The 27447-nt window shown below is 46.3% G+C and overlaps 1 protein-coding gene across 4 annotated transcripts; it reads left to right on the forward strand.

The window, feature by feature from the left end:
- Positions 1-25963, forward strand: TIMELESS (timeless circadian regulator). 4 transcript variants are annotated; one of them, XM_045829476.1, is made up of 31 exons: positions 11788-11840; positions 12002-12171; positions 12370-12442; positions 12613-12779; positions 12923-13076; positions 13201-13315; positions 13411-13473; positions 14780-14881; positions 15045-15200; positions 15435-15568; positions 15781-15868; positions 16158-16334; positions 16697-16914; positions 17325-17428; positions 17571-17740; positions 19803-19928; positions 20029-20180; positions 21095-21192; positions 21268-21394; positions 21497-21698; positions 21948-22093; positions 22718-22803; positions 22891-23005; positions 23095-23177; positions 23390-23532; positions 23714-23894; positions 23982-24050; positions 24180-24298; positions 25153-25360; positions 25494-25607; positions 25748-25963. In XM_045829476.1, the coding sequence occupies exons 4-31, from the start codon at positions 12683-12685 to the stop codon at positions 25819-25821; spliced, it is 3621 nt and encodes a 1206-aa protein (XP_045685432.1). In that variant the 5' UTR covers positions 11788-11840; positions 12002-12171; positions 12370-12442; positions 12613-12682; the 3' UTR covers positions 25822-25963. The 4 variants fall into 4 exon arrangements, with proteins under 4 accessions (XP_045685429.1, XP_045685433.1, XP_045685430.1 ...); XM_045829473.1 differs by lacking the exons at positions 11788-11840; positions 12002-12171; positions 12370-12442 and adding an exon at positions 1-530; XM_045829477.1 differs by lacking the exons at positions 11788-11840; positions 12002-12171; positions 12370-12442 and adding an exon at positions 1-530 and having other exon boundaries at positions 17670-17740.
- Positions 25964-27447: the final 1484 nt, after the last annotated feature.

Here is a 27447-nt window from a genome sequence, read left to right on the forward strand (position 1 = left end):
ATCTAGTCGGATTTTGATTCCTGTTATTTTTAAGTCAAAAGAAAATTCACTGCACTGTGGTTTTAGGGTCAATGTAGGGGACCGACTCAGATAAAACAGTTCTTGTACTCACTTCCCTTCCCTTCCCTTCCTTTATCACCACGCCCCTGCCCGCTCGGGTCACATGGACCAGTCCGGCTCACCCCGCGCCTTTCCTCACGTCAGTGGAGACCCGTCCCACCCAGCTAGGTGGCGGGAAACCCTGCGGCCCGTCGCCTGAGGGCCGCTGGCTCCCCGGGAATCCTGAGGACCGGCGGGGAGCGGGTGAGTGAGTGTGTGTGTGGATGAGATGGCTCTAAGAGAACTGTACCCCTGCGAAGCAATGGGACACCCTTGGAAGGTGCTGAGTTCTCGTTCCCGCCACCGAGTTTAAAGGCAAAGGGCGGGGCGCGAGGTTCAGCCGCGCACGCGCAGTTTCCCACCAAGCGTCCTAGGTTGAGGAACGCTGTGGTGTTCTCCACTCGTCTGGGACGTTTCTTCGATCTCCTCGTGTAGGTCCACAGCTTGATCCTCTTGCGGGAGTGGGGTTGTGATGGGAAGGGGTTCAGAACCCCGAGGGTAAAACAGAAGGTCCACTTCGGAACGCCCCATCCATTTCAGACCCGAAAAAAGGTGTGTGACTTAGTGGGAGCCGGGATTCACAGGTCTCGTTGACTTAAATCTTGGGTTTGTATAGTATGGATTTCTTATTCCCTTCACCGCTTTCCCTGGGGTATACGACTTAAGGATGTTACAGCCTCTGTGTGGGTTTATTAACTGGACCGTCAGCCCCTATCAGGTTCAGGCCTCTGGAACATCAGATACTTAATTAGGTCCTTCCTTGACTCTCTCAGTTCTTTACACTTCATGCGGCCAGGAGACACCTTTATACAAAGTCAATCTGGCCATTCCAGATTAGATTCAAAACTCCTTTTAGGCCACCCACAGTCTGGCTTAAATCCTTAGGTGGGTGGTGTCCATGGCTTCTCACAGTCTGGCCCTGGCCCTGACCCTCTCAGCCTAATTTTCTAAAGCTCCCTAACGTGTTTCCTGTCTCATGCACTTGACTCCCAGCCACATGGAAAGGGTGTGTCTGCATTGTGCTCTTTCAAGCCTTGGTACCTATGCTCCTGATGTTCCCTCTACTTGAAGTTCTGACCACTCCTCTGCCAGATAAACTTCTGTTTCAGGACTGAGCTCAGTTGTCCATCTGAAAACCTCTATTTCCAGCTCTCCTGGGCCAAAGTAGTCACTTCTTTGTGTCCTTAAAGTACTATACCTCCCTTTATTACCAGTGGCACTGGTACAACTCAAAGTTTCCTGAGCTAACATGTACCTTGCACTGTACTATGTCAGTGTCAAGTGGACAGAGATGAACCAGATAGAGTTCCTGCCCTTGAGGAGCTCAGTCTGGAAGGAAAAACACATCTAAATGAGTCCTTTGCAGTTACAGGGTGACAAAGAAGTCTGCTTTGGCTTCCTTCCTCTGCGCTCCGAACTCTGTTGGATAAGCTTGTCTGCTTCCACAACTTCACACACTATTCTGACATATCCTGATGCCTCCAGATCTTCAGCGCTAAGTTTTCCTTCCTCAACTTTGAAACTTGTCTGCTTGGGTTCAGATTAGAAACCATACATTAAACATCTGCACTGTGGTGAACACAGTGATGCCTGATCTCAAGGAGTTTATATAACAGTGCAGTTGTTAACGGGAATTGAATTAGAACCACCTGATGAGCATTTCCAAAGCACTCTTATCTAGGCCTTCCCCTCATCCCTGCCAGTCCCTTCCCCCCACAACTGTGATTCAGTAACTAGACTGTTAATTTCAAAGGTGAATAAGAAACAATTCCTGCCCTTAGGGAATCTAAGGCTAATGGAGGGAGACAGACATTTTGAATAATCTCTTTTAAGTGTTATGTACAACAGGAGCTGTAAATGCCATTATGGAACTTTATTAAATGGCATGAAGGAGAGGTCCATTCTGTCTGGAGAAGGCAGGAGGGAGTGCCATTTGGGCAGTCTTAAAAGATGAATGGGCAGACTCCGGGGCCAGACAGAGGGGTGTTTTGAGAGAGAAGCTTAAAAGCAGACAGATCTTGAAGGACTTTGTATTGTAAGCATTCATGGCCACTGAGCCAGTTGTGTAGTTGTGCGTACTAATGGTAGACAATTCAAACAGTACTAAAGTGAAGGGTAAATATTTATCCTGATGTAGACTTCCCTGCCCCAGTTGTTCCAGAGACAATCACTATGAAGTTTTTTATGTATCTATTGAAGGGTTTCAGGCAAGGTGGCTGTACAGCCAAATCTGGTGATTATATTGTGGGTAGATTGAAGAAAATGAGATTGGAGGCAGGGGAAGCAGTTAGGAAGCAACTGAATAATCTAAGTAAGGGATACTCAGGGTCTGGAGTAAGACAGGTCCCACTGCCTTAGCTCAAGTCCTGAGTTCAGGGATGAACAGCAGTTGGATAGAGGAGCTTAAGGAAGAATTAGCCTGAGTCAGTGGCCTGAGGTATCTAGGATGACTCCTAGTTTCTTCTGTGAATAACTAAGTAGAGAGTGTCAGTCCCTGAAAAATCCAAAACATAAGTGGAGCCAAACTTGAGGGGAAGGTGTTCAATTTTGGACATGTTGAGTGAGCTATCTTTGAGACGTAGAGGGGTGCAGTGCTATTCATTAGTGTAACAGGATTGACACCGTGGGAGCGAGGAGGGGCAAGCAATACACACAGATTTGCTTGCTAATGGTTCAGAAATGGTAGTTGAAGATGGGGGTGTGGGTGAATTTGTGCAAGGGGGCTGTGTAAAGTGAAGAAGAGGAGTAAGGGTATAGGCCTCCAGAGCATCAGCATTAAGGGAGAGGAGGAGCAGCTAATACAGAGCCGAGGAAAGGTGGTGTTTTATGCTAGGTGTTCCATCCTTAAGATGGAAGAGCTTTGAGCAACTCATCAGGGTGGGGTCTGTATAAAGAGAAGATTGGAAACAGATGAGAAACGAGAAATAACCAACTAAGGGACAGAAAGTGATTGTCAGTCACACAAACAGAGGGCTTACATTAGAAGCAAAGAAGTCAGGGTGGGCACTAGAAATATGTATGTTTTTAGGCATGGGTGGAGGGAGTTCATGTGTGATGACCTCAGTTCCTAAGAGGAAGGAGGCAGGGAGACCAGATGGGAGGTGTGTGGGAAGAAGTGGAGTAAAGGGGCTGGAGGATAATGGTGTAAGGTAGAAGCAGCTGTTCCTCAGGAAAAAGAAGAGGAATGGACCAGGAACACTGAAAAGATTTGCTGAACCAGGCTGAGAGCCCCGTTCAGGTTGGAAACTGCACGCTAGTTGTGTATCTCTATGCAGGATTGTTTGTTTTTTTCCAGCAAATCTGAGTCAAGATTTAAGAGTCTAGAAAGCAGATGGTTTCATTGATCTGAGGTTGGGGATCTCTTGGGGGTGAGCGCAGTGAAAGGGAAACAGACTGAAACCACAGAGAGAGTGATGTGTGTAGTGATACAATGGTGGGGTCTGTGTCCCTGCTTTGTGCCACCCAATTTGATCATTCTGTTTTTCAGCTTAGAAATCTTCACTGACTCCCTGGTCTATGTTCTAAATCCTTGAATTGATAAACAAAGACAACGGTTTTCTTAAAGAAGGCTCCAGCTTCCTTTCTGTTGCTTTCCTGTTAGACTCACCTATTCATAGTGGCTCTCTCTCTGCTTTTGCTCTGGCAGTTTTCTGCCTAAATGTGCCTCCTCCCAGCTGCCCAAATCCTATGCAGCCTTCTAAAGTCCAGTTCTAATTGCACTTCCTTTGACAAAACCTCTGTGGCCACTGTATCCTGAAAACAGCCCCAGTTTTCCAGAATTTCTTTTTCACTATCACTTATTTAGAGTCTCTACTGTCCTTTATATTGTATGTTCCATATTATGTGGGTTTTATTTCTGCAGTAGAACTTTTTGGTACCACCACTGCACTTGCACACCATCATGTTTTGCTGAGAAGGATCTTCCGTAAGCATTTAGTGACTGACTGTGGAGTCCAGAATATGGAGAGAGGACGTCAATGTTTTGAGAGCTCTTCCTTTGTGGTTATCTTGCAGTAAAGCACTGGATACCAGTGCTTCTGAAACTATTTTGGTGAAGGCTCAGGTAGGGTGCTCCCCCACCACCAAGTTGTTGCGAATCAGTACTTTTTTTTCCTCCAGCTTTATTGAGATATGATTGACATAAAAGCACTTTTGTAAAATGCTAGAACTATTACTAGAAAAACTTTTCTCATTTTCTGTGTGAAAAACCATGCAGAATATAGGCTTTATTATTAGATTCAACAGAACTAACTTAAATTTCTGTAGATGCTTTAAGTGTGTGTGTTTTTGTGCTTATCTTGGTGCAGACTGTGAACAGTGTGCATCAGCAATGGTCTGCAGACTGTACTTTAAGGAGCACTGTTTGCCATGAACTCCTTTCAACTTCCCCATTTATTTTCTCAGTATACTGATAAGGAAACTGAGGGTTAGATTAAGCCACATGCTCAGAGATCACCAGCTTAGTACTGGAATTCAAATGCCAAATGTCACACTCTGTTACCAAAGGGGACTGAGCCCAGAGTGAGTCTGCCTTGGGCCAGCCGGGAATGTGCGAGTTCTTGACTTCATTCAGGAGAGATTTCATGAGATGAGCCCAGCTGATACTGAGAGTGTGTTTATTGGACAGCCTAGGTGGGATTGCTTTGGCTCTCTGGAAGTGTTCTGGAAATGAAAGGAGCCAAGGCAGGGCTGTTGTCAGCTCACTGGAAAGTCAGAGAAAAGGGGGCCTTGGAGACAGGGTCAGGGGGTTAGTCCTGGACTAGCTGCCTGCTGCTGCTCATTGCTCCCCTGCTTATAAGCCTTGTGGAGACCCTTAGAGTTTAGTAGAAAGAAAATTTACTTGAAAAGGAGAATCAAGTGGTCGTGCTCCAAGGAAGGTGTGCTGACTTCTTTGTCTCATGGGGTTTTATCTGCTTTCCAAAGGTGGGGACTTTAGGGAGATCTCAGGGGAGATCTGGATAGCATGCTCATCAGCTTTTCCAGGTGTGCCCTTTCACGGGGTCATTATACATCGCAGCTGGTCCTGCCATCACCTGCCTGATTTTTGCTGCTTTTCTGGGCCTGGAGCTAAAATACAGCTTAGGCTTAAATGTTCTCTTTTGGGAGGAAAGGTTGGGGGATCTAAACTACACCATCAGCATCAGAGGTATGCCAGGAAAAGACAGGCCACCCTGGGCACATCCTCCGATACCAGTGTTGCCTGTTGCTATGCACCCGGTGACCTGTGTCTGCCTGTATTTTGCTTGGCCAGTTTGTTTGGCTCTCTGTCTCAGTTTCCCCACTCCACTCCGCAAGGTATTTTCCTAGCTTTTACTATCCTGCCTCAGTTCTCTTCATATTAGTGATTCTCAAAACTAGTTCTTCAAACAAGGTTGGTTTGGGGCAGTTTTTTCTTTGGCTTTATTTTGTTTTCAAGAAATGATTTAATTTTCTCTTTTGAATGGCAAGTGTATTTAATATTTTATCTTGTTTTCCTTTAATTCTTGCATTCTGAGGCCTATGAGTATTAGTTTCAAATGAATATTGCTTCATCTAACTACTTGGTAGTTGTATTTGGTGGGGAAAGTGACTACGTAACATCACTTTCAAATGTCCACATCTGCTGGGTCTAAGGTGTTTGACGACGTTCTGTCAATGATGAAGTGTGAAAATGCAATGTAATTAGTGTTTTCATAAAATCAAATTTGTCAGATTAAAAGATTACTTTATCCTGAGATTTTGTCCTTAGTCTTTGGAGTGTTTAAGTAGTGAAAATAGAACATATAGCAATTGTGTGGGGTGTTTTTTATAACAACTGTATTGAGATATAATTCACATACCATAAAATTTACTCTTTTAAAGTATATAATTCAGAATTTTTCAGCCATTTCCCACTGTCTAATTTTAGAATATTTTCATCACCCCCAGAAGAAACCCCGTACATGCCTGAGCAATGACACACCACCCCTCCTCACCCCCAGTCCCTGGCAACCACTAATTTACTTCCTGTCCCTATGGATTTGCCTGTTCTGGACGTTTCATGTAAATGGAATCATAGAATATGTGACCTTTTGTGTCTGGCTTCTTTCACTGAATGCAGTGTTTACAAGTTTTGTTTTTTCATTTTTTTTTCTTTCGTTCAGGGTTGGGTTTTTTTCCTACTTTGTTTTTTTTGGGGGAGGGGGGGACTGGAAGGGAGGGAGAGGGAGAGAAACATCAATGTATGGTTGCCTCTCACGCACCCACTACTGGGGACCTGGCCAACAATTTAGGCAAGTGCCCTAGACTGGGAATCGAATTCAGTTTGCAGGCCGGCACTCAATCCACTGAGCCACATGAGCTAGGCCTTCATTTCTCTTTATTGTCGAATAATATTCCATTATATAGATATACCACTTTTTGCTTACTCATCAGTCGATTGCCATTTGGGTTACTTCCACATTTTGATTAGTATAAATAGTGCTGCCGTGAATGTTCATGTACTATAAGTTGTTGTGTGGACATACTTGTCGTTTCTCTCAGATACATGCCTAGAAGTGGGATTGTGGGTGATATGAGATGTGTAACTCATTTTGAGAAACTGCCAAGCATTTTCCACAGCAGCCTCACCTTTGACAGTCATACTAGCAGTGTATGCTTGGATTTTGTTGTTGTTGTACGTGTCCGTAAGTTACAAAATTTAAAGTTGACAACTTTATGTTAGTCTTCCTGAATTAAAAAAGAAAAAAAAAAGATGAATGACTCATCCATAAAAATCCAGAAGTTTTGGAACCACTATGTTATACCATTCTGTATTTAAACAAAACAAGCATTGGCGAGAAATGGAGACATCCATACTTGAACAACAATAAAAACAAAACAAAACCTCCTGAAATGAAACATCCAGGAGAATTTCTTTTTTTTATTGGTTCTTTGGCAAGCTAAAATGGCCGGTTCTGTTTTGCCTCTGTTGTGGGTAAAGAGGTGGCCTGGGGGGAATTCTTTTCATAGTAGAAAACTCAGGAAGTGGAATAAAGTGCTTTGATTGGAACAGAGAAATTATAGGCTTTTGTGTATCTGTTCTGTTCAGTTCTCTGGAAACAGCACATGTGGCTTCTCCTTTTCCCCCTTAGTAGGAGGAAAGGCTTTTGTGGAGGTACCTACAGTAGGACCCCACTCTCTTGTCTCTGCATCAGGGTTAACCATTGATGTTCACAAAAATACAAGAGTTTGGGCTGTTTCAAAACTCACAGTGGGAGATGAAAAAAACCACAAGATGAAGGGCTGGGGAGGGAGACCAAAGGAGACTGTATACTTTGAGTGAAGCAGAAGAGGTTTCCGAATCTCTATGGGTAGAACTCAGTCTGCCAACCCATCTCCGGGCTAGGAAAGGAGATGGGAGAGAAAGCCTGGGAGAACAGCAGTGGCTACCTTTGCTGTTTTTGTTGAAGTCACCAAAAAGAATGAAAAACAATGAATTACCTTTATTTTTAAAATAGAAGCACTATCTTTATTAGTAATTTCTGAGATTCCTCATCTGCTTCAGATCATTCATGTATTTGTGGTTATTGTGAATATTCTACTGTGTGTCCTTTTTAATATAGCTTTTGAATTTTTGTTTGCATGATTTTTATGTGATACATAGTTTATTAATATTCCAAAGTTTTCCTAGTTCTTCCCCAGGTTTGGGATATCTGGGCTGTCTCCAAGGCTTTACCATTAAAGATAACCCATCTGTAGTAAATATCTTATTGGGGTGTTTATTCTCTCTCTGAGCCTGTTTCTTCATTTGTAAAATGGAGATACTTTGTATCCGTCACTCAGGACTGGTGTGGGGTTCACATCAAAGTGCAGTGATGCTGTGGAAGCAATTTGTCAACTAGAGTGGACTAGGAAGAGGTTTCCTTTTTGTTTTTGTAGGAGTGATTTCTTTTCTTTTTTTTCTAAATTATTTTTTTGGGTTATATTCCCTGAAATGGTCTCACTGGTCCCAAAGGGTATGGCTCGGGATAATATGTTGATGCAAAATAAAGTCATTCAGAAAATAAGTATCACATGCTCTCTGTACGCCCAACTCTATTCTAGGCATCAAGGAATGCAGCAATAAACAATAAAATGAAACGTCCTCATGGAGCCTTCCTTTTATGGGGGGGGGGGTTATGACTTTTATTCTGTACATAGAATAAACGTATACAAATGAAAAATTTCCAAGTGCCAGACAGGAACAGTACTAGTCTGTAATAACGTTTCTATCATCCTGAGAGAAATTGAGAAAAATAAGGGCGATTTAGGGAGTTTTTCATGAAGACTTGTTTATTATGCACCTTAAAGGAAGGACATGGATGAGATCGTATCATACATACTTTTTATGTTAAACTTTTTTTAAATGAAACAATAGTGTTAAGAGATGTTAGTGGGGTTTTTTTTATTCATTTCTAGAGATGGGGAGGGAGGGAAAAAGAGAGGGAAACATCGATCTGTTGCCTCTTGCACGCCCCCTACTGGGGACTTCTTAACAGGGCACGTCGCACAACTCAGGCATGTGCCCTGACTGGCGCTCTAACCAGCAACCTTTTGGTTTGCAGGCTGGTGGCTCAGTCCACTGAGTCACACCACCCACTGCTGGGGTTTTTAAAAAGTGTTTGTATTTTTCATATCCCCATTACCAGTTAAGATGGTTTTCCCAGTTTTGGGGGATATATACTGGTACATGAAGTCATAAAGCATGGAACCACTAATTTTTAATTTAGTTTTATATTATCCGTCACATTTTACAATGTGCTTTTCTGTAACTTAATTGGATTCTCACAGCACAATAACGATAAAAGAAGGGAGCCGATGGGGACAGGGAAAACCTCAGACCACAAGGCAGATCTGACCCTGTCAGCCCACCCAGTGGGAGACTCTGAAGCAAGGATTGCCTGGCGTCCCTGTCGGACAGAAATTGCCCGTGTGCTCTGAGCTTCATCATTAACTGGGGGCTTCGGGGAAGGAGTAGGGCCGAGTGGGTCCGGGAGGTGCTGCCAGTTAGCCCCGCACTTCGCAGGTGAATGGCGAGCCCTTGAAAAGAAATCCGAGCAGGGACTTCCATGGCTGTCACATTTTTTTTCAGTTATTTTAGGAATTTTTCCTCATTTTTCAGATGAGCAAGCCGAGGCTAACTTGCTGAAGAATAAACAGGTAGACAGTGAAGCCAGGACACTGACCCCACTTTCTGACTGTTGTTTCTGTTCTTTCTATTGCACCAGGAACCATGTATGAGCTTTTCTTGAATGTTTCCCATGTGAGAGAAATTCAGTGCATGCAGAAATGTATAAGACAATCTTTAGCAGAGGAGAAAGAAATGTATTCTGGGTAATAATGGTGTAAAAGAGTAGTTTAGTGCTGGAGGAGGAAGTACATATATGTGCCTTCACCCTGTCCTGCTGTAGGCTGTCAGGGAAACCTTCAGGGAATCAGGAGTGGCATTTCAGCTGATCTTGAAGGTCAGAGAGGTTTACAACTCTTGGAGTTAAGGGAGGAGGGTGGACCTTACAGAAGAAGGGAAGAAACTGAGTAAAGGTCTAGAGAGTGTGGTGGGGCTCTCTGTCTTGGAATATGTGGGTGTAAATTCCTGGAAAGTGAGGAATAGTCGGTCAGAAGAGGCAACCAAGCCATGGATCTAAGAAGTGGTGGGTTGGATGGGTATGTGTGATAGAAATATAGGACAGTCAGACTACCAGTGGTCTAGGAGAGGAAGATGAGGTGAGAGAAACTAGGTGAGTAGCTTCTGGTTAACTGTATGAAAAGGGAATGAACTGTAAGTTTTCTGTCCCTGGCTGCTTTTTATTTATTTTTTTTTTTTTTCATTTTTTTCATTTTTTTTTAATCCTCACTTGAGGACATTTTTTTCATTGTTTATAAGGAGAGAGGAAGAGGGAGAGAGAAAGAGAGAAAGACACATCATCATCTTGGTTACCTTCTCCCATGTACCCTGACTGGGGATCAAATCCACAACCTAGGTATATGCCCTGAGCAAGAATCGAACCTATGACCTTGGGTCTATGGGATGATGCTCCAACCACCTGAGCCATATTGGCAGCTCCATGGCTGCTTTTTACTGTAATAGTGTTTTCACCAGGGAGGGCTGAAACTCCTGTTGAAAGTTCTTTTATTCCAATTCTAATGAATAGGACCAAGACTGCCAGCTTGCCTCATGACTCCTAGCCTGGGAGCTTTACATTAGGTTACTTGACCCATTTATTTACTTTTTCTGTTGCTCTCTGGTTTTGTCAAAACTGCATGGGGCCCTGTCTTGTGTGGCTCAGGATTGCGCACCAGACTGTGAAGCAAAGGATCACCATTTTGATTCCCAGTCAGGGCACATGCCTGGGTTGTGGGCCAGGTCCCAAGTAGGGGGCACATGAGAGGCAAACACATTGATGTTTCTCTCCCTCTCTTCCTTCCTCCCTTCCAGTCTCTCTAAAAATAAATAAATAAAATCTTAAAAACAAAACAAAACTTCATGGAACTAGCCTAGACTGGTGTGGCTCAGGGGTTGGGCGTTCTCCCACAGACCGAAAGGTCGGCAGTTTGATTCCCAGTCAGGGCATATGCTTGAGTTGCGGGCCAGGCCCCTAGTATGCAAGAGGCAACTGATCAGTGTTGCTCTCCTTTTCATTCTCTCTCCCTTCCTCTCACTTTAAAAAATAAGTAAATAAAATCTTAAAGACAACAACAACAAACCCTGCAGGGCATTAGAACCCGAAGTCCTGGTTCTCTTACAGAACCTCTTCCCTTTTCCTGTCTACAAGGATGGCTCCCTCCCTATCTGCTTTCCTCTCCACCCCCCACCCTGCCCTTTATTTTGATAGCCAGGTAACAGGTAGCTGTTACCACCTCTGTTACTTTTGCCTTTCAGGTTTGAGTGCTCTGCTGGGACCAATTTTAAAAACATTTAATCTATACTTAGAATTAATTGGTCTACAATGGGGGAAGGAAGCTGGGAGGATGTGTGAGGTTATCTGTCAGGGAGCCTTTCACACATGGCTTTGTCTCTGCTGTTAGAAGTCTCTATCATTTCACCCCTTTTGGTGCCAGAGTGTGGTGGTGTCTTATTTTGAGGAGGATGTGCTGATTCAGCATCTTTCTAACCAGCTCTGCTGTGTTCTTGTGTTCTTGTCAGCTTCCTAGTCTGCCTCTTGGAAAGTACAGACAGGGAAGCCATCTGTGTGTGTGTGTGTGTGTGTGTGTGTGTGTGTGAGAGAGAGAGAGAGCGCACATGCATGCATGCAAGTGCCTATCTGTACATGCCAGTGGTCTGTCTGAAAAAGCTGGATATGTCTTTAAGAAGAGTCAGAGATTACCCTGGTCTCAGGGTGCACAGATCCCATGAGAAAGGGCAGCCAGGGGAAGTCTCCCTTCAGTCTTTCTGGTCTTATCATTGAGTGTTTTACTGGCTCACTCTTACAGGGCTGAGCAGTCAGGAAGTAGGTCAGCATTAGTTAGGGGTAGAGGGAGAGCAGGCAGCTGGAGAAGTGGACCAGTTACATAAAAGCTGGGAGATAACATCAGGCATCAAGCTTAGGTCTCAGGGCACTGCACATTTCCTGGGGCGGGGTGGGGGGGGGGGCGTTGGCCTGGAGGGAGGTGTGGGCCAGAGAAAGGTCTTTTTAGAAGAAGCTGCCTCAGCTAAGAGCAGCATGGTTGATTGTGCCCAGGGGACAGGAGTAATGGATATTCCCTATTTCCACAGAAGCAGGGCAGTAAATGTAATGTGTGTGGGTCTGCGTTGTTAGTGTCAGGTACTGAAACATCTGGAGTTTTGCGTCTGTGCTTACTTGATTGTCTCATGAAGGTTTAGGGATCTTAATTAAAAGGTGGCATGCTTCAGAAAAGGAAGATGGTTCTCCTGGGGAGAGTGGCAGGAAATTCACTGGTTCCTATTTCCTTACTGTTCTGTTAGATGTTGGCTTCTAGGAAGATTACCAAAACTTAAGAGTAACTCTGGGGAGGAGAATGAAGGAACATCACCTATGCATTTCCAGTGCCTCGGAAACCACTAGGCTCCCGTGACAGATCAGATCCTAAGTGGAATCACTGTGTGGTGAGGGCTGGGCTTTCTTAATTCTTATGGTACGTAAGAGCTGTAACCATGGACGTGGAAAGGCTGTGGAAGGGGGACTGGGTGTGGCAATTTTAAGGGAGAAGGAAGTTTGTTCTCTCCTCCAAAAGGCTGCAGAGCTCTCTAAGGGGAAAAGTCTCCACGTTGGTGCCTCTCTCTAACCAAGGTAACCAAGGTCACCTCGACTCTGAAACAGACTGTTTCTACAGTTTCAGATCCATAGGGCAGAGCACGGGACAGGTACCTAATTCCTAGGCTTGGAGCCTCTGGCGTTTTGATTAGGTAGGAGCCTTCACTGAAAGCTTTCCCTGGAACTGGGAACAGCACTTGGTTCTGACAAAAGTGAAGTGTTTGAGAATCTTGTTGAGAATACTCTGAGCATTAGGGCTCTGTCCTGTAGTTCCCTCTCCCTGAAAGGGAGCTACAACTGTTATTTTTCCCTGTCTCTGCAGGCCTTATCATTGTTGTCTCCCCTGCATCCATCTGCCTTACTTACATCTCCACTGGCTACTCCACTGATGTATGAACATGTACAAGATGAATTGCGAACTTCTAGCCACGTGCAGTGCCCTTGGGTACTTGGAGGGAGACACTTACCACAAGGAACCAGATTGCATAGGTGAGTACTTATTTGACGAAACAGGTAACTTGCTTGCGTTACAGAGGACTGTTAAGTTTCTGAAGCCTTGTGTGTGAAAAGCACTTGGGCTGGGTGGAGCTTCTTCCAGGGATCCACATAAAGCGTGTGTTCTGTCCCTGAAGAGAGTGTGAAGGATCTGATCCGCTACTTGAGGCATGAGGATGAGACTCGAGATGTGCGGCAGCAGCTGGGGGCAGCCCAGATCTTGCAGAATGACCTTCTTCCCATCCTTACCCAGCACCACCGGGACAAGCCTCTCTTTGATGCTGTTATCAGGTTGTTTCCCCAGCTTTTCCACTTTTTACTATGTGCCTGCATTGGGTGTTTGAGCTGACAGATTTTGGTGTTGGTACCTGGTGGGAAAATGTAACAACTTGTCCCTCCTTCATTGTTTCCCCAGGCTGATGGTGAACTTGACCCAACCAGCCTTGCTCTGTTTTGGTAGTGTGCCCAAGGAGCCTAACTTCCGGCACCATTTTCTTCAGGTGCTCACTTACTTACAGGCCTACAAAGAGGTGAGGTTCTCCTTCAGAGTCCCTGAGGCAGAATTGGGGGGCAGTGTGGAAGGAGAGCGTGGGAGCTTCTTAAGGTCCATTCCCTTGTTTTGTAGGCTTTTGCCAGTGAGAAGGCTTTTGGGGTCCTCAGTGAAACCTTGTATGAGCTGCTACAGCTGGTGAGTGAGTCTCCACCTTCCAAGATCCCAAGGACAGTTAGCACCTTGCTCCTCCTTTGGGTAGAGCATCAGGTTTGGCAATGTCAAGACAGGCTGGGTTTGGAGATGCGGTCCCAGTCTCATTGTCTATGGCTACCTTGGAGCTGCTCAAAGTCTTTCTTTTCTTTCTTCCTTCCTTTCCTTCTCTTCCTCTTCTCTTCCTTCATTTCATTCTCCCCCCCCAAACCCCCAAATACAAGCAAAAGTTTATTTAGAGAGTCACAGAGGCCCTGACTGGTGTGCCTCAGAGGATTGAGTACTGGCCTGCAATCCAAAAGGTTGCAGGTTTGAATTCCCAGTCAGGGTACATGCCTGAGTTGCAGGCCAGGTCTCCAACAGCGGGTACGTGAGAGGCAGCCACACATTGCTGTTTCTCTCCCTCTCTTTCTCTCTCCCTTCCCCTCTCTCTCAGAATAAATAAATAAAATCTTTAAAAAATATATGATGTTATAAAGAAAAGTAAAGAAAGTCACAGAGGTAGAAAAAGTGAGCCAGCTGGACTACATGGGCCCAGGAAACAAGTTACAGAGGCAAAAGAAGGGAGAGAGAGGGAGCTTTTTTCTTTCTTTTTAATCCTGATTTTCCTCTGTGCCTTGGTCCCCCAGCCAGGGTGGGTGTTGCCGGCCTTCCACAGAGAGCCTCTGGGGGGAACTTCGGCCCACGAGGTTCCCCAGGGCCACCGCAGATAGAAATAGAGTCGTCCCAGGCGCAATCTTGTTGCTCCGGGCAGGAAAAGGGGTGGCGATTCCCTCTAGTGGAGAATGCCCCGAGTCCTTCTCCGACACGGCTTTTATTAGGGTTGGGAAGTGCAGGGGGATACAGCACACGTGCATAGCTTATCAATCAATGTCCAACAGGCTATAGTAATAAAAAACAAACACTATCTACAGATAACAATTAAAGAAACACAGAAATCTTTTCAGGTTGGGGTCTGCGAGACATGCAGGTGCCAGATGGCCGTAAAGGCGTATTTCATGAAGTAGAGAGTTTCACTCCTTATCCCTTGCACTCAAGCATCTGGGTTATACTAACAGGGCTGATGGCTGAGCAGAGCCGGCTTCAGAGGACGAAAATGTACATTTCAGGCCTGATTCCCATGGGACCCTCGGTGTTAGAATCGAGTCATGCCTGCCCCCTGTGTTATGACCTGGTTTTCCAGGGAGACTTACCTGCCCCTTTCAGAGCATGCTCTCATGGGGCTACAGTCTCCGAAACCACACAGAGCGACCTCCAACAAGCCTCTTCTTCTAACCCTGCTTCTGACTAGGGTTGGGAGGAACGGCAGGAGGAAGACAACTTGCTGATTGAGCGGATCCTGCTCCTGGTCAGAAATATTCTCCACGTCCCAGCCGACCTTGATCAGGAGAAGGTGGGAAAGGGTCCTGGGTTGTCTGAGTTCTTGTGCTTGCCTAACAGGTTGCGCTGCCCTTTTTGGCTTTTTTGTCCTCTGACAAGTCTGGGTGGGGAACCTTGGTCAAGGCAGGGCCGTGGGACTGACTGACTCCCATCTCCCCTCACCACTCACTGCTCAGAGGATCGATGATGACGCCAGCATCCACGACCAGCTTCTCTGGGCAATCCACCTCAGTGGCCTGGATGACCTGCTCCTCTTCCTGGCCAGCTCGCCCACTGAGCAGCAGTGGAGCCTACACGTGCTAGAGATCATCTCCCTTATGTTCCGTGACCAGGTGAGACCCTGGCCCATTGCCCCATCCATTCGAGCATGTACTTTTCTGCTTTGCGGCCACGATTACTCTTACAATAATGGCTGAGCTCTCTGCAGGGAGGGGGACCACAGAAGAGTCATGTCTTGAGTGTAGGGTCCCATCAATGATTCCATTTTGTTCACTGTCACCAGTAGGAATGGACTCAGAATAAGGAAGGCCATCATTCTGACTCTTCCCTCCATGTTCCAAATCTAGAACCCGGAGCAGCTGGCAAGAGTAGGACAGGGGCGCTTAGCGCAGGAGCGGAGCACAGATGTGGCAGAACTGGAGCTGCTGCGCCAGCGAGAGATGGCAGAGAAGAAGAGCCGAGCCCTTCAGCGAGGCAACAGGTGAGTGGCGGGGAGCTGTTCTAGCTGTGTTCCCGTTTCTTCACTGTGGCATGCTAAGGGACTGGCCTACCTTTTAAGCCAGTGGTGACCAGCTAGCATTTTTGCAGTTAGAACATGCTCTGACGTGCTAATGGAGGAGAATGGGGCTAAAACTTCCAGGGAATTGAGGGCTCACCCTGAATGTTTGTTTTTGTTTTGTGTTTTCCCTGCAGGCATTCTCGATTTGGGGGCTCTTACATTGTTCAGGGGTTAAAATCTATTGGAGAGAGGGACCTCATCTTTCACAAAGGCCTCCACAATGTGAGTGTTCTCCCAACCGAGGGGGGTACTGCATATCGGGGAGTCGGGGAGCCTGAGAATGAACATCTCTGGAGGGAAAGCTTCTCACCTGGGAGACTCAGAGTAGGAGACTGTAGGAAAAATAGGGCTTCTGGCATTACTGTCTTTACTTCTGTCTTCACTTAGCTCCAGAGGGGGAGAGCTTTCTAAGAGTTTCTTTTGAGAAAACTACAGAACCAGGGACGTGAAAAGAACCGCAAGTGGAGGGTAATTGTTAGGAGTAATTCTAGTCCCCGACCCATCCCCTCAGCTCCGAAACTACAGTTCAGACTTGGGAAAGCAGCCACGAAGGGTGCCTAAACGTCGCCAGGCTGCCCAGGAGCTGTCCGTTCAGCGCCGCTCTGCCCTCAATGTGAGACTCTTCCTCAGAGACTTCTGCTCTGAGTTCCTGGAGAACTGTTATAACCGGCTCATGGATTTGGTGAAGGTGAGAGCCTCGGAAGGATGGAGTAGAGAGGTCACTGGGCCAGTGGTGGGCAAGAAGGGCAGCCTGGGGGGGAGCCTATGGGAAGCTGACCCTGGAGTGTGGACTAGAGGGTGGGGAGGATATAGCGTGCCCCTGAGAGATGGTGATGATGTCAGAGGGTAGCAGGTTACAAGTCTCTCAAGAAACATCCCTCCAGAGGAGGGGAGAATGAATGTGGAGACATCAGGAAGAAGAAGAGAGCCTTGAAATCGTGGATCCTAGAATATTGTTACCGTGGTGTCCAGGGTCCTCCCAGTTATCACAGGACAGGAGGCAGCTGGAAGCCCTGAGGTCACAGAATGGTCTTTTTCCCTGGATGTTAGGATAACCTGCTTCGGGAGAAAGCTCAACAGCATGATGAGACCTATTACATGTGGGCCTTGGCTTTCTTCATGGCCTTCAACCGGGCGGCCTCCTTCCAGCCAGGCCTGGTCTCTGAGACCCTCAGTGTCCGTACCTTCCACTTCATTGAGCAGAACCTCACTAAGTACTACGAGATGATGCTGACTGACCGCAAGGAAGCTGCCTCCTGGGCACGCCGGTGAGTGGGTGAGAATTGGAATGCGAATAGACATCTTGGCCAGGCTAGAAATCTGAATGCCTGAGTTCTGGATGGTGCTTTCTTTTCAGGCTGGGGAGCAAGGGCTGGCTGGGCCATTCTGGTTTTAATGGCATTGTTTTGGGGGGCATGGTACTGTTTCCATGAGCCTCTATCCTAAGACTTAGGGGTGTCCAACCTTTTGGCATCTCCTCATTGGAAGAAGAGTTGTTTTGGGCTACACATTAAATACACTGACACATAACCTCAAAAAAAAAAAATCTCATAATGTTTTAAGTAAATTTATGATTTTGCGTTAGGCTGCGTTCACAGCGGTCCTGGGCTGCATGCGGCCTGTGGGCCGTAGGTTGGTCACCCCTGTAATTTGTCCTTCTCTTTCCCTTAACTCATAGGATGCACCTGGCTCTGAAGGCCTATCAGGAGCTGCTGGCCACAGTGAATGAGATGGACACGTCGCCAGATGAGGCTGTGCGGGAGAGCAGCCGCATCATCAAAAGTGAGGTCCTGGCACACTGTCTGATTCTGGCCTTCCCCATCTGTTGACCAGCATTTTACTCTTCCCAGTCCCAACATCACCCATCTCCTTTGCCTAAATTTTCCACACCAGTCCTTCCAATCCTTCTCTCACCCATTTCTAGACAACATTTTCTATGTGATGGAGTATCGAGAACTGTTCTTGGCACTCTTTCGAAAGTTTGATGAGAGATACCAGCCCCGCTCTTTCCTTGTTGACCTAGTGGAAACCACCCACCTCTTCCTCAAGATGTTGGAGCGGTTCTGTCGGAGCCGAGGGAACCTGGTGGTGCAGGTATGGGGCAGTGTTGGGATGTAGAAAGAGGTGGGAGAGAAAGGTGGAGGACAGGAGCTTCTTTTTCCTCCTGCTTTCTGTAGCTTAAGCTGATTTGTTAGAGCTACTCTGCAACAATAGGGCAAGAGGTGTTGCTAATGTGAGTCTACTTTAGTTTCCTTCTTTTATTAGATTAATCCCTGATAATTCAGGAAACATTTATTGAACACTTATGTGCTAACTCTGGGGGTTCATGTTACAGTATAGTAATTTTTAAAATTATTTTTAAAGATTTTATTTATTTAGCCCTGGCTGGCGTGGCTCAGTGGATTGAGCATGGGCTGTGAACCAAAGCATTGCAGGTTCGATTCCCAGTCAGGGCACATGCCTGGGTTGCAGGCCATGGCCCCCAGCAACCGCACATTGATGTTTCTCTCTCTCTTTCTCCCTCCCTTCCCTCTCTGAAAATAAATAAAATCTTTAAAAAAAGAAGAAAAAGATTTTATTTATTTATTTTTAGAGAGAGGGATAGGGAAGGAGAGAGGGAAAGAAACATTAATGTGTGGTTGCCTCTTACACACTCTTTACTGGGCACTAGGCCTGCAGCCCAGGCATGAGCCCTGACTGGGAATCAAACCAGTGACCCTTTGGTTTGCAAGCTAGCATTCAATCCACTGAGCCATACCAGCCAGGGCAGAGTTCCATAATTATGCTGTGGTATTTCCTGGTTGTAGTTCTAAGCACTATAGTGAGATGGGAAGAGCCTTAAATTGAAAGTTGGAAGGTCTGGGATCTCTTACTATATCAGTTGCTGTTAGAATAACTCAGTTGCTCATGTCAGTCTCCATAGTCCTAAAGCTGTTTGTGATACCTATCCACAAGCCTGAAGTGACATATAAATGAAAAGTCTGGTACAAGAAGAAAACCTCAAGAAATTTGTTTCCTGGACACAGGGACTCTGCTTTGTAAAAAATTTTGCCTGGGGGGGTGCCTTTTTTGCTATAGCTTAAAGTTCATTCAGAGCTGGACTTGAAAGGGCAGTAATATCAATGAGACTTTCCTAAAAGGCATTGTTATACTCAGGGCTCTATGGTATTATCAGCAACAGTAGGTGATGTCATTTACTGGGTGTTCACTGTGTGTCGCACTCGAGTTTCCTGGGAATACACCACCACTAGAACATATTCACGGAGTGGTTGTGCAGCTTGTTTAAGGTTTACTGGTAAATGGCTGGCGTTGATGCTTCAGTCCAGGTCAGCTGGACTCCAAAGCTCAAGCTCTTAACCTTTGGAGTATTTAATTTTAAGGTGTTTGAATAGAGCATGAATGTGAAGGGCTGTGTCGTTCATCTGATTGGCCTGTACCAAAGACTTGGGGGAGCTGGGTGGGGTATTGACTCTCACTCTTGCTTTCCAGGAGAAAAAATTGTAGGCTATATTTACAAAGTGCTTTGCATTGTACAAAGTGTTTTCATGTATTTCTTATCCTTGTAGAAAATCTGTTCATTCCATAGACTTTGCTTAAGATATCACTGCTTTTGGGAAACCTAACCCCAAGAAATGAGTCAAGTGCTGTTCCTGTGTTTTGCCATGGCATTTCTAGCTCAGCCACATTTTAGGTCCTATCCACACACCTGAAATGTAATTTACCTGTCTCCCCCACTGGACTGGAAGCTCCTCAAGGGCAAGCAGATAATACGCTGTTCACTGCTGCTTCTCCATTGCCTTTGAGTAGCACACGGCAGGCACTCTGTAAACATCTAATTCAGACATCTAGTGAATCAATAATAGAGAAGACATGGATGGAAAAAGGCCTTCTTAGCTCTCTTGCCTTTTTTTTTTTTTTTTAAAGAGAGAAAGGGGAAGGGAGGGAGAAAGAGAGGGAAAGAAACATCAATGTGAGAGAGAAACAGCAATCGGTTGCCTCTTGCATGCACCCAACCAGGAACCAGACCTGCGTCCCAGGCATATGCCCTGATTGGGAATCGACCCAATGACCTTTCACCTTGCAGAATGATGCCCAACCAACTGAGCCACACTGGTCAGGGCCTCCCTCCCATTCTAAGATAGTTCTTTTTTCATAGAATAAACAAAAGAAGAAGAGAAAGAAGAAAAAGAAGCCTGTTGCTTCTGATAATGTCCCATACAGCCCAGGGGACTTGGAGGCCCTGTGGCCATCCCTGGCTGAGCAACTGCAGTGCTGTGCCCAGGTAGGTAGTTGCAGAAACCCAGTCTTTTTCGAGGGTAGTGCTGTAGATTGGTTGTCTGGGTTTCCCCTTCTCTGTTCCCAGAGTTTTAATCCCTCTCTAGGATCCTGAGCTCAGTCTGGACTCCATGGTTCCCTTTGATGCCGCCTCAGAGGTGCCAGTGGAAGAGCAGCGGGCAGAAGCCATGGTGCGGATCCAAGACTGTCTGCTGGCTGGCCAGGCACCACAGGCCCTGACCCTCCTCAGGTCTGCCCGGTAAGAATGCCTGCCCACCCATTCTCCTGGATCCAGCTTTTGGGAGCAAAGGGAGACTTTCACTGTGTTACAGGGCTCTCAGTCTTCAAAAGAGAGAAGTCCCATCAGAACCACTAGGGCTCTACCCTGAGTACTGAATCCTGGGGAGTTTTGATTGGTCTGTTGGGGGGTTTTGTTTTTTGATAAGACAAGAACAGAAAGCACAGTTAATTAGAGGAAAAAATAAACATAATACCAAGCTCCGAAGATAGTCATCATTAACATTTTGATGAGTTATCATCCAGAGTTTTTTTTTCTGTATTAGACATATATACCTATATACCTTCTTTTACAAAAATGAAATATTATACATCCTGATTTATAGAATTTTTTCATTTCTCAGTACATTGTGAACATCATTTCTCATCAGATATATTTCCATAATTGTTAATAGCTTTGAAACACTAGTGTGTGAATATGTACATTTGTCCAACCACATGTCAAACATTTATATTGTTTGCATTTGTTCTTATGTGATGTTCATTGCACTGTGGCTTATGAGGGAAAATTTCCCTAGAGTTGTTGTTACATCTTTGAGGTAATAGTTTGCATTCTCTTTCTGGCTGACAAATTAGTCTCAAGTTCTCCTCCTGCTTTAAATTATAACTCAAATTCCACCCTGGCTGGTATGGCTCAGTAGATTGAGTGCCAACTTGCAAACCAAAGGGTCATCAGTTCAATTCCCAGTTAGGGCACATGCTTAGGTTGCAGGCCAGGTCCCCAGTAGGGAGGGCACAAGAGGCAATGACACATTGATGTTTCCCTCTCTCCCTCCCTTCCCCTCTCTAAAGATAAATAAAACCTTTAAAAATAAAATAAATAAATTATAACTCAGATTCCCTCTGGTTAAAGCCTTGTTTCTCTGTGTGTTTCAGGGAGGTGTGGCCAGAAGGAGATGTGTTTGGCTCTCAAGACATTTCCCCAGAGGAGGAGATCCAGCTGCTGAAACAAGTCCTCTGTGCCCCGCTTCCCAGTGAGTCTCCACTTCCTTCACATGTGCTAGCTTTCTCTAGCACCAGATGCCCAACAGTCCTCACTCTTCCTTTAGGACAACAGGGGCCAGAGGAACGAGGGGCAGAGGAGGAAGAGGAAGAAGAGGAGGAGGTGGAAGAGGAGGAATTACAAGTGGTCCAGGTGTCAGAGAAAGAGTTTAATTTTCTGGACTACCTGAAACGGTACGGCCAAAGAGGACTGAGCTGGTCCCAGGACAGAGATCGTGGGGCTGTGAGGATGAGCAGTGCCATGCTGACGTCTTCTCCCTCCCTGTCTTGCTGCAGCTTTGCCACCTCGACTGTCATCCGAGCCTATGTGCTGCTGCTGCGGAGCTACCAGCGGAACAGTGCCCACACTAACCACTGCATTGTCAAGATGCTGCACCGGCTGGCCCATGACCTCAAAATGGAAGCTCTTCTTTTCCAGCTCTCACTCTTCTGCCTCTTCAATCGTCTGCTAAGCGATCCTGCTGCTGGGGCCTACAAAGTGAGGGGATACCAAGGAATGGGAGTCTAGAGGCTTAGGGGAGTCTTGGGGTAAAAGGATAGTCTTTAGGAGGTAGAGGGCACCAAGGACTGTCAGGGCAGTCTGGCTGAGGAAGCTGGGTGGGGAAGGACAGAAGAGAGTTCGAGGGAGGAGGGGGCAGCTGGGAATGTCTGTGGCGAAAATGCATAGAGGGCCCAGTTTCTGTACAGATTTAGGCCAGAGGCCTCAGGCAGCCTCCCTCTCCCACAGGAGCTAGTGACTTTTGCCAAATACATCCTGGGCAAGTTCTTTGCACTGGCTGCAGTCAACCAAAAAGCCTTTGTGGAGCTGCTGTTCTGGAAGAACACATCTGTGGTTCGAGAGATGACCGAGGGCTATGGCTCCCTGGATGGCGGGTAAGCTCCAGGATGGGCAGTAGGGGTGCGCGACACAGTCACCGAGTGTAAGCTGGAAGAACTAATCGGTTACATCAACCGATTAGTTGATGTAACCTTTTTCTCCCTTTCATAGCTGAGAAAACAAACCGCGAAGGTGAAATGCTTTACTTAAGGTCACCCAAGAGAGGAGTGGGACTGGAGCCTAAGTCTTCTGTCTACTCTAGTTTCCTTCTCCAGGGGTGTGGGGAGGGGTCAGTTGGCAGTGCGGTGGCCCCCCAGTGGGAGTCTTACCTATATGTTCCCCATCCCAGAATGTGTTAGGGAACCAAAAGGATTCCTAGAAATGCTTGGTTTTTCCTTAGTGGCTCAGCTCCTCTCCTTTCACACTTTTTTCTCATAATGCTCTCAGTCCCTGCAGTGTCAGGTTCCATAGGCCCAACCTGGCACATCCCTTAGTTTGACTTTTGGGTTCTTAAGTGGGAGAAGCGTGAGGGGAAGGAAGCACATCTTAGGTCTCTGCTGACTTGCTCCTTCGGGGTACCTCTGTTGTCTTCCTGGTTCTTTTAGAGCTGACCAGAGAAGACCCTGGGTCTCTTTTTGGGCCAACAGCTTACGTGCTTTCCCCCTCCATTTCTAATTTAGATCTTCTAGTCGCAAACCTCCTGTGTGGAGCCCAGAGGAGGAGGCTCGGCTTCAGGAACTGTACCTTGCCCATAAGGATGTTGAAGGTATGCGGCTGTGAGGTCTGAAGGGTTTATGAGGAGGGCGGCATGGGCTCCAGCACCCCTCTTCACTGCCTTCCTCCTCCACCTCAGGTCAGGATGTGGTGGACGCCATCTTGGCACACCTGAATACACCTCGAACACGTAAGCAGGTCATCCACCATTTGGTACGGCTAGGATTGGCTGACAGTGTCAAGGACTTTCAAAGGTAGAGGCACATGTTCTGGAAGGAATGGAGATGGGCCATCCTCTGTTGACTGCCTCGGCCCGCTCTTCCACTGACACCTTCCTAAACAGGAAAGGAACCCGTATCGTACTGTGGACAGAAGATCAGGAGCTGGAGCTGCAGCGGCTTTTTGAGGAGTTCCAGGGCTCAGACGGTAAGTGAGGTAGAAGTTCAGGGAATCTCTGATATGAGAGTCAAGCTGTTTCTTCCCTCCCATTCCCAAGTAAGGCTTACCCCATTTCTTCTCTCCACTTGCTGTACTTGTACTGTCACTTTTGAGTGAATTACAGTAGCTTCTGTCCTCTGATTTCCTTTACTTCTCTTTTCTCTATTGCTCTTGGGAATTTACAGTCTCCTTCTTTATAGATGTCCTGGGTCATATCATGAAGAATATCACAGCCAAACGCTCACGGGCCCGAATAGTGGATAAACTGCTGGCTCTGGGGCTGGTGGCTGAGCGGAGGGAGCTATACAAGAAACGCCGGAAGAAGCTGGTGCCCTCAGACTTGGTAATAATCTTCCCCTGGCTCTGCTGGCATGGGACCATCCCTTTGAAGTGCCCTTTAGAAGTAGCCCGCCCAGGATCTTCCTGCTTCAGGCTGTTCTGACTAGGTCCGCCCAGAACGAGGAGGCTCCACTCAATTCCTCATCTTGTCTCCTTTTTCATTTCCCACTCCCACTGAATTTTAGCCTAATGGAGAGGAGTCCCTGAAAGATTTTTGCCAAGAAAATCTGGAAGAAGAAGAAAGACTGCCAGAGGAAGAGAGTGAAGAGAATGAAGAAAAAGAGGAGGGCTCAGAAGCAGAACAAACCCCCCAGGGGAGCTCAGTCCTTTCATCCGAAAACCTTGGGCAAAGCCTGCGTCAGGAAGGTGAGGGCTTGGGCTGGGGATGTTGTCTTGGGTGGGTGAGGGGTTTTGTCATATGGGGCCAATGATAAGTTTCCCTCCTTCCCTTAGGCTTTTCTGGTCCTCTCCTGTGGCTGCAGAACTGCCTGCTTCAGGTAGCAGGTGATCGGGAAGAGGATGGTGAGTGGATGAATGATGGTTTCAAGAGGCCTGGGGCACTGAAAGCTGCTGGTCGTGGGATAAAGGACCAGTTAAAGGACAACTTCTTTTCTTCACATCTTCACCTTATGACTGTTGACCCTGTTCTAGGCTGTTCCCAGGCAGTTCCATTGGTGCCACTGTCAGAAGAAAATGAGGAAGCAATGGAAAATGAACAGTTCCAGCAGCTGTTGCACAAGCTAGGGGTTCGACCTCCTGCCTCTGGGCAGGTAAATACACCAATTGCAGTGCAGCCAAGTTGCATTGTTGCTGTTTCAGAATACATCTCATTCCGCTGACCGAGACTTCTATGACAGCTGTCCTGCTAGCCTTCCTGTCTCCAATTTCCCCTTCCTCCAAGTCCATATTCCACACTGCCCCCTGAGTTATCTTTCTAAGATATAGTTTTGATTACATTACTTCTCTCTCCAGAGCACTTGATGGTTCCCCACTGTTTGCAGGACAGATTCCAGAGCTTCCAAGTGGCATGTCTGGCTTTGGCAAATTTTTGTAGCCTCACGGGCACACCACCCCCATACCTACCTTACATCACAGTCATCCTCCAAATAGTAGGCTTTTTCATACCTCCAAACATTGGGTCATGGCAGTGACCCCTATACTGGAAGGCTCCAACCACGCATCCAACCTGGAGAGTCAGTGTAGCCGCCAGCTGCTCAGAGAAGCTGGCCCTGTCGCTGTCAACCCCTGAAGTGAAAGTAATCCCTTTGGCAACTGAGGTTTGTTCATTCCCTTGATATCACCCCAATCTTACGGTGTCAGACTATTGATTTTTTTTCTCCCATTAGATTGTAAGTTCCTTGAGGGCAGGGATCATAACTGATTTACCTTGTTAGGTCCCCAGGATTCATTTATTCAACTAATGGCTACATTTACTGGGAACTTCTTATTGTAGCAGCCACCATGCCAGACATTGAGCATTTATTGAGTAAATAAGCAGTAAGTTCATAACCCTTGTAGATTTTCATCAGTGCAGGGTCATATTTATTCAATGAGTATCAAAATCTGGTGAACTAGAAGCTGGCCTTTCCCATTGCTTTTGTTTTCAATGTCTTTGCCCCTGTAGGAAACCTTCTGGCGAATTCCAGCCAAGCTGAGTCCCATCCAGCTCCGGAGGATAGCAGCTTCTTTGAGTCAACCAGAGAAAGAGGAAGAGCTTCAGCCACGGCTAGACCCTAACGTCCCTGGACAGCAAAGCCCTGAGGAAGGGCACCAAAAAGAGCACCGAGCACAAGCCCTGAGGGCCCTCGTGTTAGCCCGAAAAAAGAAAGCAGGTCTGGTGACACAGTGGGTAATAGCAGGACCACTTATTGAGTACTTGCCGTGTGCTAGCCCTGGTGATGTGGAGGCTGATAGAGTATTTTGAGAATTTGAGGGCCCAGTTGCCTAATTTTATGCCTCTTGTAGTCCTTTCAGACACAGAAACTGCTGGTAGGAAAGAGCAGCTGAAAGTGGCACCCAAGAAGCGACAACTATTGGATAGTGATGAGGAGCAGGAGGAAGATGAGGGCAGGAGCCACGGTAGGGAGTCTGATTGGGAAATGCTCTGTCTTCTAACCTTTTGGCACTCTTCTCTTTAACCCTGAAGATAAATCTTACCCACTCCATCCCCTTTAAACATATTTAGATATTTTCTCTCTTCTCACCTGTCATTCCCATAGCACCAGAGCTGGGCACTCCAGGAATCCAAAAGAAGAAACGGTTTCAGATTGAGGATGAAGATGAAAGCGACTGAAAAGCCAGAAGCTGCCTTGTCTGGTGTGGCTCAGTGGATTGAGCACTGGCCTGCGAATCAAAGGGTCACCAGTTCGATTCCCAGTCAGGGCACATGCCTGGGTTGCAGGCCATGTCACCAGTAGGGGGTGCACGAGAGACAACCTCACATTGATATTTCTCTCCTCTTTTTCCCTCCCTTCCCCTCTGTCTAAAAATAAATAAATAAAATATTAAAAAAAAATTTTTTTTTTTTGAAGAGCCAGAAGCCTAAGGGTAGAGATAGACCTACATTTAGGTGGTGAGTTTATATCAGAGTTGGAAAGGTCATAAAGGACCAGAAGCTCCTCTTACTGGGCAGAGGTAGTACAGTCCTGGGCTTCCCAGGGATTTAGGATCTGGAAAGTTCAGACCAGTGTTGCACTCCTCTGCATTCACTTCTCCCAGTTTTGTCAGTATGACTCAGTAGCTCTCTTACTGGCTTTCTCTCAGCCCCACTTCTTTGGGTTATTAGCGCCCTTTAGCAAATGAAAGGAGTGAATGAAATATAGAAGATAACTTGGGCCCTTCTTAGTGATCTGTTCCTTTTGGCTTTCTGCTGGAGGTGGGTGCCAGTTGGGGAGTTTTGTGACATGATGGGTAGGGGTGTTGCACCGTTTGGGAGGCACCAAATGCTCTCATCCTCATGTTCTCTCCTCTGGTCACCCCCTGCAACACCAGATTGAACTCAGTTCCTGCAGTTGAGGTGGGGTTGGGGTGCAGTACTCCCCAGATGAAGGGATGTGTCTGGTTTGTGTTTGGTATTGAAATCACCATGTAAAATTAAAGTTTCCAGTGTTGATCTGACTTCCCATCTAAGTACCCTGCTATGTTCTTGGGAGAACTTTTAAGTATTGGGTTAAAACAGACCATGAGCCTTCCCTTTTCTCTTGCTTTCCCTACAGAAGACAGAAAACATTCTCACCTCAAGATGCTTTCTCTAGAATAAATCTTTGGGGTGACACGAGTTTGCAGCAGAAAGAAACAGGAGCCACAAAGGGAGAAAAGGCCAGTTGTCTGCGTGGGGCAGAGGGGAAGATAGAGTCTAGGCAAGCAGGACTGGGTCAATACTATGATCACCATGCCTGTCCTTGGAAACAGTCATCTTCCTGGCCCTCTTGTGCTCCCAGCTAAGGTAAGGTAAATGTGGGGTTCAGGAGATAGCCGTTCAGGTCAGGGAGAGCCCAAGGTAGATGGGTCTGGACTATCTTGTTTCTCTGACTTGTTTTTTTTTTTTTTTTTCTTCCATAGCCTCTAAAGATAGAATGAATGTGTTTGGTTTATGTCTGGTATTGAATTAAACATGTGCACCCTATTGTAAACCATGGATCTAGGTAATAATAGTTAATACATAATACTAAATAAAATTTAAATTATTGTAACTAATATACCACAGCAACATAAAACGTAATGGGGGAAACTGAGGGATTGACGGAGAGGGAATATTTGGGGACAGTCTATACTTTCTACTCAGTTTTTCTATAAACCTAAAACTACTCTAAAAAAATAAATGCCACTAATTAAAATAAAGCCCATAAACAAACAGACTCATGGATACAGAGAACAAACTGATGGTTGCCAGGTGAGGGGGTTTGCGGGGCTGGGTGAC

Source organism: Phyllostomus hastatus, unplaced genomic scaffold (assembly GCF_019186645.2).
Source record: "Phyllostomus hastatus isolate PE091 unplaced genomic scaffold, TTU_PhHast_1.1 phas_scaffold_93, whole genome shotgun sequence".
NCBI lineage: Eukaryota > Metazoa > Chordata > Mammalia > Chiroptera > Phyllostomidae > Phyllostomus > Phyllostomus hastatus.

Excerpts from the sequence above, each read along its gene's own strand:
- TIMELESS (XM_045829473.1), top strand. The coding sequence starts at position 12,683 with ATGAACATGTACAAGATGAATTGCGAACTTCTAGCCACGTGCAGTGCC. Across the intron at positions 16,915-17,324 it reads GCTGCCTCCTGGGCACGCCG|GATGCACCTGGCTCTGAAGG; the intron begins GTGAGTGGGTGA and ends CTTAACTCATAG. Across the intron at positions 23,533-23,713 it reads AGCTGGTGCCCTCAGACTTG|CCTAATGGAGAGGAGTCCCT; the intron begins GTAATAATCTTC and ends ACTGAATTTTAG.